General features: G+C 49.4%; 1 protein-coding gene across 5 annotated transcripts in view; it reads right to left on the bottom strand.

The window, feature by feature from the left end:
- Utx (Utx histone demethylase) overlaps positions 1 to 12337 on the bottom strand; it is a 133908-nt gene that overhangs the window by 24454 nt on the left and 97117 nt on the right. For all 5 annotated transcript variants that reach the window (XM_050187915.3, XM_055076600.2, XM_050187918.3 and 2 more), the window contains 2 exons: positions 1068 to 1188; positions 583 to 637 (listed from right to left, as the gene is read on the bottom strand). In XM_050187915.3, coding sequence (XP_050043872.1) covers positions 583 to 637; positions 1068 to 1188 — 176 coding nt within the window. The remainder of the gene's footprint in view (positions 1 to 582; positions 638 to 1067; positions 1189 to 12337) is intronic.

Below are 12337 nucleotides of genomic sequence, written 5' to 3'. Positions count from 1 at the left end.
CAGATAGAATTACAAATGTGGGGCAACAAAGAAGTGCGTTTTAATCTGAAAGCTAGCATTTAATGGAAACGTATGCTGGTAAATTTTCCAACTGCTTAGCAACACATAGGGGGTGCCGATGAAAAAATAAATATCCCGTTTTCTTCAAGTTAGAACTGCAAATGGCTCTCATCAATAGACTGAAATTGCAAGCTATGAAAACAAGGAACTTGTTTGCAGCCAACTTGTGTGCACTGGAGCAGGAAAGATTAAAGATGTCCTATAGAAGAACCAAAATGTTGTTTCCTCTATGTTTCCTTGCTTAGTCAGCTTATTCTTTGTGGCTTGATATACTTAACTGAAACTTAAGCAGTCACATTCCATAAGGCAAAAAGGGCACCAGCACAGGCTGAAATGCTTCGCATGACATTAGCGGGCTACAAAGTTAACTTTTGCTATCTGTCCCTTGTCATGCATGCGTATCCCAACGCTTTTGCATGACAAGTCACAAAGCCATAGAATAAGAATATGCACAACTTCAATGAATCTCGAAGATAGCTGTACAGGATCAAACAGATAGATTGCAAAGACCACCACACTTACCTTCGGGTTTTGTAAATGTGCTCTGCCTCGAGTCACTCTGTGCTAACTGAAAATGCTGCAATGCAAATAGAGAAGGTCACAAGGAAGTTGCTCATCTGCAATTGCGTGAAAATTTTCACACACATATTGAATCCTGAGCGACACTTTGTCATGCTCATGGTTGCAAAGCTTGGATGATTTGTTCCAACATACCAAAGCTATGTCTCCCAGTACCTGAATGCTTTTACATTCCACCTACACCATCAGAATGAAGCTTGACAGAAATCTACAGACAAGTTAAAGTTGTGAAGCTCTTTTTTACATAAAAATGTGATTAAGCTACAGCGAAAAGCAAAACTGACGAGAACTAAAAGCAGATGACGTGTAGACAGTTTTGTTCAAAGCAATTTCAGGTAATAGTGTATGTAGCAACACCATGTAGGCAGACGTGTAATAGCTGTGGAACAGTCATGCACGAGAGAGAGAATGGCAGCACAAGGACATACCTTGAGAGCAGACTCATAGTCAGCGATGACTTTGAACATCAACCCAAGACGCAGGTGGATTTCATTGGACCGTGAGAAGCCAGGGTCGATGTAAAGCACTTGGCGGAAAGCTTTGATAGACCTGCACACAGCAAAAATGATGCACAGAGAGATTAAAATTTCATTTAAAATCTAAAACACAAAAGCTTAAGAGATAATTTTACAGCAACTATACGTATACAAATTTCAGCCACGTGAGAAACAAATGGCAAGGTGACACAACAATATGGCACATTAGTGAGATCTCGGGCAGCTCAAGCGCCCAATTCCAACATGACTCACAGTGACAGTCAGCGAAACTTGAGGCTTTGTTGACCTCAGCTACTAACAACCCAAATGTCAGGACATGAAAGAAAAGCACTGCGCTGGTTTATGCTTGCTCTTCCGAGTGCTTTACGTGAGCACCAGCTCTCTAGTCTCTCTAGTGTCCCCAGTGGAAGAATATGAAGGCAACAGGTTCCCCAAATCTTACTGCAGGTGGGACAACAGAGAGAGGGGGGGGAAAGGCAGGGAGGTTAACCAGAGGGGAGTTTCCGGTTTGCTACACTGCACTGAGGGGGTTGTAAAGACAACAAAATAGCAAGGGGAGAAAAAAAGAGAAAAAAAGAAGGGGAAAAAAAAACGAGAACAGGTAACAGAAAAGGCATTCCAATCACAGGCACAGATGGGACAAGGTCAGCCTGCTGTTTGGCGGCTGCGGTGTAGCATCCTAAAGCCTCTAAAATTCTCAGTGGTGACTCACCGATAGAAGCCCTGCAGTGCATAGTGATTAGCGATAGCACAGGAATGTTAAGCTAAATTATTTCTTCTGGGTCAAAGAATAAAAGCAATATTACAGATAATTCAAGTAGAAAAAATACTAAATAGTAGAAATAGTAGAAAAATATTAAACATACAAAAGAACTAAAATGCAAGAAAGCTCAGGGATATCAATGAACACAGCTACAAAAAGCAGGGTGGAAAACTCGATGGATGAAGGGGAAAAAATGAATGAATGAATGAATGAAAGCTGGCCAGCGACTGGCAGAGAAAAGTATGACCTGAAACAGCTGGCGTTTCGCGGGGGATACAAGTTAAAGAAAAAAATAATGTGCGGTCAAGAGCACACACGGGGTCAGCGATAAATTTCCAGTCCCTATAAATAAATCGCACCTCCCATCTACTACGATCACCGGAATGTACGCGCAGTCGCGCTTCGCCACAGAGCCCCTCTGCTAGCGGGCGAACACAAGACTCCAGGGGGTGACCGGTCGGCGCGGCTTCGACGCCATCTCCGTTCAACACACATATACACTCACACACACAGAGCGCGGTCGCGTGGTCGTGCGTGTATCCCCGAGGATGGAATGAACGGTCAGCTTCTTCGTCTACTTCGAACAGCGGCCGGCACAGGCACGTGATGGCGACACGCAGGCGCCAATTCCGCCGATAGGCTCTCTCTGCCTCCCGACCGACGAACGTCGCAGACCACGGCGTAAACTAGGCGGGAAATGACGGCAGGGAGGTCAGCCAAGGTCAGCATCCGGTTGATTACCCTACGCGCCGGAAACTACTTTGTCGTTTCCTCGTTCTGGCGGGTGAACACGCGAATGTGTGACGTCTCGAAACACGAAGCTCGCCGTGACCCAAGATCACTTAACTACCGACGCGGAGTTAGAAGATGACGTTACTGCCGTGCTTCGTATGCGCCCCACGCTTGACCGCTTTATTGTTGGCCGGGAACTCCCGAAAGGAGTGTGTATATCCGGGTGACGGAGGCCCGTCGACTTTCTATTCTCGCAGCAAAGTGGCACAAACAATCGTTCAGATTAAGTCCAGAAGCGGCGACTCGCACAGAGCCGCACTCGACGACGTCACCCGATTTCTCGGAGACAGCAAGTCGCAAATGCGGCAGGCAAGGGGCGTCCTGACATGTGGCACATATGCGTATCTTGCTCGTTTCCCTGGCGAGGAGAATGACCATATCCCGGGTCCCGCCTACTGCTTCCGCAGGGATAAAGCGGTGAGATTTCCGCGTACGCCACTTTTCGGCGACCGAGGTAAAAAGGAACGCAACTTAACCTAACACTTCTATTTTTGTCGCATTTTTGCATTGAGTATCTCTGATGAAATGCTTTCTCACACACCAAAAAAGTAATAATAAAAAAGTAAAAAATAGAGCAAGCCCTTAATTGTCGTATTCTTTATCAACTCTCGCCTGCCTCCCTGCAATGTCACCAAGCCCTTTTCGGAGGAGACTCCCTATAATTCCACTCATGGATAAAAGAAATCTCCCTCCAAGTTTCCACTCATTTGCTCGGATGCACGTAATACAAACAGCTGTAGTAAACGATCCGAACTTCCGGGCGTCATTTGGTCGCTGAAACATCTAGATTCTGACTTATAACTGTTTCAACCAGAACGCTTTACCGACAAGCACAAATTTCGATTCTGTGCAACTTAGTTTCTAGTACGCATCGGGCCCGACCCCGATGCCGCCTATTCAAGCACATGTAAAACGCAGAAACGCTTTTACGAGATAACCACTGAACCGATTTTGATGAAATTTGTTGCATTTGAGAGAGAAAGTTAACATCCTGTTGGAAGCGGAATTTCGATTTAGGGCCTGAATCTTTTTAGATGAATTTTCAAAAATGAGTATGTTCGCAAAAAAAAAAAAAAAAAAAAAAATACAGAAGCACGAAGTTTACAGATCCATAGTTCTGCACTAAGAACAGCTATCGCAGTTCTGTGAACTGCATCCGTTAGGGCATCCAAAGCGGACAAAGTTGATATGCCAATTTATATCTTACGTGAATTAGTTATATTGTTTACAAGGGTTTTGCAAAAGTTCTACTCACACACTAGTGGTTTATTTGAGAGCCATGTACAATATATCAATTTTGTCCGCTTTAGATGTGTTATTAGGCGCAGTTGACACAATTGTGATATCGTTTTCCGTTGCCGAGTTATAGAGTTGTAAACCTGATAGTTTCGTTTTCTGAACCTTTGCGATTTCTGCCAAGCTTTATTAAAATATTTACAACCTAAATAAAGAATTCACAACCAACATTCGCTCAATTCTAAATTTTATTTTTAGCGAGACAACCCTAATATAATTCGGTGCACTGGTTGCCTAGAAAAACGATTTATCCTTTCCCATGTATTCAGATTGGAGACCCCAGGATAAAGCTTCTTCTTAACGCGCTGTTTCAAGCACAGTGAGCGGTTTATCAACAAGCCCACATTCCAGCTCTGTGCAACTTCACTTCTGGTACACCGGGCTCTTTTCAGTGTGTCCCAGTTAACGCGCTGTTTCAATCAGAATGCTTTGCCAACCAGCTCAAATTTCAACTGTTTGAAAAACATCTACATCGCGTCCCTCGCCCGGTGACATCACTCACCATTCTACACAGAATGGGCAGAGGTGCCTGAAAAAAGCGGGGCGAGTGTCGCCCCTGCGATGTGTAGCGGTGCAAATGTCTGACACCCAATAATAAATTACAAGGTTTAAGCAGGGCACCCTAATTTGGCGCTCGATTATCACAAGAGTGATATCGGTGCGTTTCCACAATGTCGTCAAAATCGTTTCACAGTCCCTTTAGCAAGGCAGGCGAAACTTCCATGTCCCTAGCCCCCATTTCGCCCTTAGTATTACCCCTGGAGCGCGTCCGAAGAGTTCGTCAGGACTGTTCTTGAAGATACACGACGGCCAACATATCCAGGCTACTCGCCTCCCTCTCCCGCCTTGAGTCAAGCACCGTCGGTACGCATTGCGACATCCATTCTTCTCCGCGTTTAGCACAGAAAGTCCACAGAAAGGCTTGCCCTCCCTCCCCCCCCCCCCCCCCCCTCTTTTAAGACGCGCGTCGCAGGAGTACCGCGAAGGTCGCGCGTTCCCGCCTCAGTCGGCTCGTAACTGTGGGAGTCAAGCCTGCGTTCTGGCCCCTCAACGCTATTATCCAGCCTTCCTCCGGGGTCCCGGCCCAGATCTCCGGAATACCAGCGGGAAAAGCGCCTCTTGATACTCGGTCTCGCAGTACAAGCCCAAGTCCGTGACCAAGTCTCGCTGCGAGGTCTGCTGCGATGTCGCAGAGTAACCCGCCGTCGCATAAGAGTGCCTAAAATATACTGGTCGCGTAAACGGCGTGGGTGGCCAGGGTAGCCTCGGCTTCGCCCGAGGACACAGTTATCCAAAAACCTGCACGTTCCGGAGGTCAACAGCCCCGCGCTGAAAACAAGCCGAGAACTCGTAATTGCCGAAAAGGGAGGGAAGCGATACGGCGCGCCATGTTTTACCGAACGCCGTTCTGCTGCACGCGAACTTGAGAATCCCGCAATGTTGTACGGAAAGCGAAGCCGGGTGCATCGCTCGGGTCAGCTTAATAACACGTACACTACACGTTGTTCGGAGGTAGAATGGCTGGGCTCGGGACGGCAACTACACAAGCGGCGACCCGGGCCCCGGCCGCCGGACGAAACAGATGTCCGATCACTGGAGGAGAAGGGGAAGGGGCAAGAATACCCTCTCCGAGACTCGCAGCGGAAATCCATCATCGTCCTTCATCCCCGGCCCCCGTTGAAGCAGAGCGCCCGTGAGCGCGCAGTCGTAACACGCAACTCCGCTATAACACAGCTCTCGTCTTCCGGCCCACGGGAAAGGAGAACCGGGGAAAGAAGTGTAATAATAAGCGAGGCAAGGGAGGCGATGTTTCTCATGCCGACCACGTCGTTCCCGTCCCCCCGTCCCCCCTCTTCCTCCAGATGGCGGAGCGCACCAAACAACACCAGCTGCTGTTCTTCGTGCGCGCCGTGGACGCGCCAGGCACTGAAGGAAAGTTTAGGGGACGCAGGAAGGAGACCCTTTAAAATGCACCTCACGCACAGATTTCCTCTCTTTTCCTGTTTTTACTTCATCATCCACCGAGAGGTTTGTAATTTCGCGCACCGCCCATGAACTGCATATGTATGTAACATCTGGAATCGATTTTACGGCGACGTCTCAAGTGGCACACGCAAGAACGCACTGGGCTCTCTCTGAATAGCTTCGAGCACCAATTGTGTGCAGCGCCACCTGTGTTCATCTGGGGGATTGCAGATAGCCAAAGGAATGAAATCTTTTGAAAGCGCCACCAGGCTTTGCCGCCCGAAAGTGATATAGGCACGGCACACATTCATGACGACATAGAGAGCGCACACGTAATAGTGAAGCTCGCTGGAGTACCGTTCGTTCTACGAAAGCACAACTGCGCACGCTACGACGAAGGAATTATGCGAGGTTGTACAGTTCAGATAAGCACGAAAGTGGCCCGAAAGCACGCTTTAGAATCATAATTTATTGTCCTAAGGTTTGGAAGGGACCCAGGACAAAAAGAAAAAAGAAACTGCAGTAAGTAGCTTGACCAGGTGTGGGGCGGGCCACTGGCATGCTTCTGACAAACGGAAGCAGATGTTACAGCCTCTGTCGAATGTTTCGAAGTCACTGCATGGGCACCTGACGCGCGATTTCACCTCTTATAACTTAGCTTGTCCTTTCCTTCACAGAGCATGCGCTTTCTGATTAGTCTATGCCCCTCTCCCCTCTTTTTTGCTTTTCCACTTAGTCACACACGCATTCTTTTCCGAACTTCATGCTTTCGATATCATTCTGAATGGCGTTCAAAGATTTGAGAACGTGCCGAGGGACCCAAGAAGTTTCACAAGAACTGTCATCGAAGTCTGCCGCTCTCGCGACGCACCGCAGAAGCTCTCGAGAGTGAAGAAAACGGGCCTTGCTCAAGATACCGGGCTTTGGAGCATAGCATACTCCGCAGAGGTTTCGCAGCACGGAACCTGACGCCAGCTCCGATCACACGCGTAGCGGCTCGGAAACTTTTAATAAATACTGTACACAAGCAGTACGTGAGACGACCGCGGACAGGTGGGCGTGTGTGGCAGAGACGAGATAATTTACCCACTCTGTCGAGAACAAAAACGATGAAGAAAGTACGTACCGATACCTCAAGGACGACGTCCCTGCGGGATACACGACTGATAACTTTCAGTCAGCCGTTGACCAAAACGACGCAAACACGACCTTCAGCCATTCGCGCCCCAGCCACTTGTAACCTATATCATCCAGCTTGACGCGCACCAGCAGCAAGTGAATCAACGCCTCATACACGACCATCGCGACGAGCTTCCACCGTTTTACCGCGCCTTAAGAAAAAAAGAAAAGCAAACTGCACAACACTTTTCCGACGTAGCACCTGCTGCGACTCGCGAGAGGCGGACAATTTTCAAAGGAAATTGCGACTGAAACTTGCTTGCTTCACTTTTACTAACTTTGGTTACCAAGCTATGCGAGACAATTAAAATTCTCGATACGACGTTCTTGTGTTTTCCAACCACGACTTTCTTTTTGTGCGTGTGTCACGCCGAACCGGCCAAACCCGATACACACGGACATCCGTCCCCCGCTGTGACGCAGTTTACGCGGGGACTGCGGACACCGCGTTCCCTTTCCGGATTGGGACGAATCGCTACTTCCGAGGCGAACAGCGGTGCGCGTACTACACACGACGTCGGCTACATGTAAGGACCGCATTCTGGCATCGCCCGGCCCCGTTTTCATCCGATTTGGCGCATAACGCAAGGCACAGCAGGGTGTTCGCGTCTCTTTTGTCAAGCTGCGCTGAAGGCTGGGTGCAAAGCGCGCAGAAAAAGAGAGAGGGTGAAGGTGCACTACCCGATCTCACGCCACCTCTCTTTTCTATACGCTACGGAGGACGTAATAAAAAGCCATAGCTCGCGTTTCGCGGGGACGCCGGGCAAACATAATCGCGTTGTCTAGCCTGTGACGTACACCATGCGCGACGACTTCGATGAGATAATAATAAAGACAAAAAACACCGGAGGGGGGGAGGCCGGAAGAGGAAGCCTTTCATGGGCACTCAGGCCTACGAGGAAGACCGCGCGCCCCCTCTCTCCGCCCCGGACGGAGGCAGTGAGTCACAGTGAGGCACGGCGAGGGTCGCGATGCGGGACGCTCTGTGACAAGCGGGTTGAGTTGAGTGCAATACTATTATCTCGAGGAAAAAGAAAAGGACAGAAACAAACTGATGAATAAGAACGACAACTGCTGCTCTGGGACAAGAGAGAAGTGCTCGTACATGTTGTCCGCAGCTATAGTCTGCGATCTGCGAGTCAAACGTATAACCGAGGATACAAGAGCATCCAGTTTTCGCCATCACAAGAACCAATATCGCGGCCACGTAGCCAATGCGTTCTGCTGCCGGCGAAGAAGGATTCGGGTTCGATTCCTTGCGGCGGCAGCTGCCCTTTACATTTGCAGATGTTTGGGTGCACGTTTGACAACGCCAAGCGCAATAACGAAGCGACAATGGTGCGCGGCGCCTCCGCTACGTATACCGCTATACCCTTGGGGGACAAATGTCCCTCAGCGACATAAGCCCTGTATTTCGAGGTCAGGCTACGCGTGTAGAAAGGGCGCGCCTGCCGATCTCGGAGGCCGTTCATAACACGGCTAAACACCCGAGTCGGCGGTCACACGTGAACGAAGCACTTTCGCGTGCCACTGGCGGCTTCGCGGTCGCACGCAATCTCCGCGAGGTGCATGGCCACCATTACAACTTGCGTAATTGTACGTGTACACATTACACTCGTGATACGCGTACGCGGTGCACGCAATTACGTCGGCGTTGGTAGACCACGGGAACAATGCGAACAGATGTGAAAAGAACGAAAAGACCATTGTTACATACTCGCCGTGTCGTCCCCACCGTTTCTTTTTTCTTTGGTTTTCCCACGGGTTCCAGAGAGGAACGGTCCCGACGGAGACTCCGAAAACTTGCTTACCCCTATAAGAAGAGCCTCTTAACGAAGACAAACGTGTGCAAACAACCCTGCGGAATAATGGTATAACATACGAACACGCGTTGCGATCAAGTTCTCAGCACGCTGTACCGACGACTTTACAGACGGAACTGTGCGAACATCCTTCGCCCAAAACACCTGGCGAGGTGGAGCCAAACTTATCCAGTTTACGCGAACCCTTGAGCCGTTGTTAAGATGGATCTCAGTCACACAGTGCTCTACATGAAAAATATAACCATGCGTTATTCAGTCCCACGGCAGTATAGGCGCAGTTGTGTGTGCGTGTGCGCGCGTGTGTGTGTGCGTGTGTGTGTGCGTGTGTGTGCGCGTGCGTGTGTGTGCGCGTGTGCGTGTGTGTGTTATCACTGCGCGCAACTGCGGCAGGCGTCAGACATACTGTCGCGTGCAAAATTAACACATGCAAGGCCCAGCATCGTGCAAACTGCGATAGGGCATCGCTTGATGGAGCCGTATGCCGTTAATTCACACCCGCCTGAAGAACACGTTCGAGTAAAAGCAATGACGTCGTCTTTGATGGCTGTTGCAGAAATTAGATTAAAACCAAAGGGAGTACGTATATCACAACCGGATTATTAATAACCGGTTACTAATAGCAATAGTAGTGATAGTAATAGTAAAAAATATATTAGCAGTAAGTAATAATCGTAGTAACCCATCGCAAGCACAGTAATCTGCCGGCAAGAGGCAATCAAGAACCACGCAAGGCAGCTTGAATACAACTGAACAAAAAGACGCTAGGTCTGCACAACGTATTCCGCAGAACAATGCGGGAACGTTTAAGAGGGTCTACAGACAAAGCGACATTTCAGGTATCATCCGTTGTTATCCTCCCTTTTTTTTCTTTCGTCCTGTCGAAAACTCGTGACACAAGCGGCCTGCAAGCGGTATGTGAACTTCGAACGGCCTCAACGATTCAGTTTCAGGTCAAAGCTGCGCTTGCAGGCTTGCAAAGAGACGCAGGTGCAAAATGACGTGCGCGTCGACCGACCCAATGAACCTGCAGGGATAAAACGTCATCGTAGCGAAGCGATCGACGCACATCGCGCTCGTAGGTCCATGCGATACATACCGCACAATCAGGTCGCCATTTCAACGGAACCCAGATAATCGTCGGGCATCAGTGCATCGCGATAACCTATCGAAGTTATTCCGAGAAGGCCCAGTCCCAGAACGGGCACCACTCGTTCTCTGTTCACAATATGGATAAGGTATCACTGCTATCACCAAAGAAGGCACGAGGTCGCAGAGGGCGGCGCTGCGTTATACGTAACGATGTTTCCATAAGCATCGTGATGATACGATGGTGCCTGAAAATAAAATAAAAAAAGAAATACCGTGCAGCTGCAACGTGCCGAACGTTTCGGCTTGCGACATGACACCCCATTACGCCTGCACGGGTTCGTTGCTGCGAGTTGACGTGTTCTCGATCACGTGACCAACACCATAGTCGAATGCCACCTGCGTCAAAAGTGTGCCACCTGCTTGAACGCTAAGACGGTTGCCGAACACAACTGCTGTGTTTTGAGTCACGCAGGTACGCACGTATACGCACAGATGAGTTTATCGAACAGGTGATAAGCATTGCGCGAAGGTCGACCAGCCCTCCGGGAAACAAGAAGGTAGCATTGCTAAGAAAATGATTACACGCTTGAGGAGGAGCCTTCCTGGTGTTCACAGGGCGCGCTACTGTGACCTGCGAAGCCGGTTTCACCGTGAGCCAGCCCGGCAGCTATACTGGAACGCGACGCACGGATAGGAAGCGGTACTCCTCTGCGGGCGACAAACCAGCGTATTGTAGGGGTTTCTTTATGCAAGCAATAAAGTGCTCACCATAGTGGAGCCCGCAAGTCAGGGAAATTGCATCGGCGGTGCTGGGTGCGACGGAAGTTTCGCATAACCTCTGCTTTTCGATAAGGCAGAGCACGGCACGCGGTCACATAACGCCGGAGAACCAGAACCACCTATAGACTTGCACGTGTTCTGGAAGAACACGTACATGCATTAGCGCTCCGAAGCCAGTGTCCACAACAAGGCCACCGGCAAATTGATCCGTATGCGCTACCTTAGTGTTTAGTCTAAGTAGTGGTAGTAGTAGTAGCAGTACGGGGATTTCTTGAAGAAAGAGAGCACTAGCCACTAGCCCCTAGCATTCTTCGCCGCTGAACAAGTTGCACACAGTTATTCAGTGCTCACACCATACTATAGGCGCGCCGTACAAGGATTGAGTGCGCAGTCGTTAGTCGGCACGTCCCATGAGACGTCGCTTAGGTAGTTACGCCTGAGTTTTGTTGAACAAGTCACTGAGCTGGCCATAAGATATATGCTTCGATCCTACACCATTGCTCCAATGACTGCAGACTTTTTATTTTGGATGGGTGATGGGATGCGTAAACGCTGGACCCTTTACTCAGATTTGTATGGTTACTGCCTGGAGAAGCACAAATGCAAGATTTTTGTCGAGGTCGTGTCCCATTTACAGAAAGCTATAACATATTTGACCGTCTTTGCGCTACACAAGGAAAGTTCAGAAAATAAACGTACACATTTATGACTACTAGACAATCAACACCTTGTAGATTTTGTTGTACAAGAACAGATAGCCGTCAAGAAAGTTTCCTTGAATCAGTTCGTATCATAACGCCTGGTACACATATGGTTGCGGGTCGTCTAAAATAAGCTACTTTAATTTAAACACACATTGCACAACAGCTCAGCGTACTACTACAATGCAGAAGTGAGATAAGCGATTATTGAACAAATAATAAAGGTTGTAATCTATGGTGGCTCTTCATTTTTCATTGAATGTCTCCGCGAAATTTGACGGGGTGGACAGCGCGCCAGAAAAGCCACGGCGGGGGGTGTCGGGGTAGCTGCAGGATCTTCCCCCCTCCTCTCCCCACTTCCCCTTAACGAAAATCTCTGCGCACGCCTCCGGTTCACTCTAACCCATACACTGCAGTGCTCGTCCCCTGCACGCACCAAAGAGAAACGCCGCCAAAAAACTTGCTGCACGGCGCGACGCCTGTGGCCATGCCAAAGCGCCTCAAAAACCAGAGCAATTACCCCGCTTTCTGACAGGAAGCGCGGCCACGGAGCAACTTTGCTCCTTTTTCTACAACGGCGCTTTCGAGAGCGCAGCTCCAGATAGCCCGCGGCCCTCGTTTCAAGTGCGTACGCGCGGTGGAGAGCCTCCACTGGAAACGGCAGATTGAGGACGCCGTTGCGAGTACCGTAATCGCCCTGTAACTAGAACGATCGGCCACAAAGCCACCTCATTTCCATTTCTCTCTCTCTCTCTCGCCGACACTCACTGGAAGCAAAGGTGAAGGACATCATCCCCTCATTCAACCCAGACG

This window comes from Dermacentor andersoni, chromosome 2 (genome assembly GCF_023375885.2).
Source record: "Dermacentor andersoni chromosome 2, qqDerAnde1_hic_scaffold, whole genome shotgun sequence".
In the NCBI taxonomy this organism is placed as follows: domain Eukaryota; kingdom Metazoa; phylum Arthropoda; class Arachnida; order Ixodida; family Ixodidae; genus Dermacentor; species Dermacentor andersoni.
This window is presented reverse-complemented; position numbering and strand designations above follow the sequence as displayed.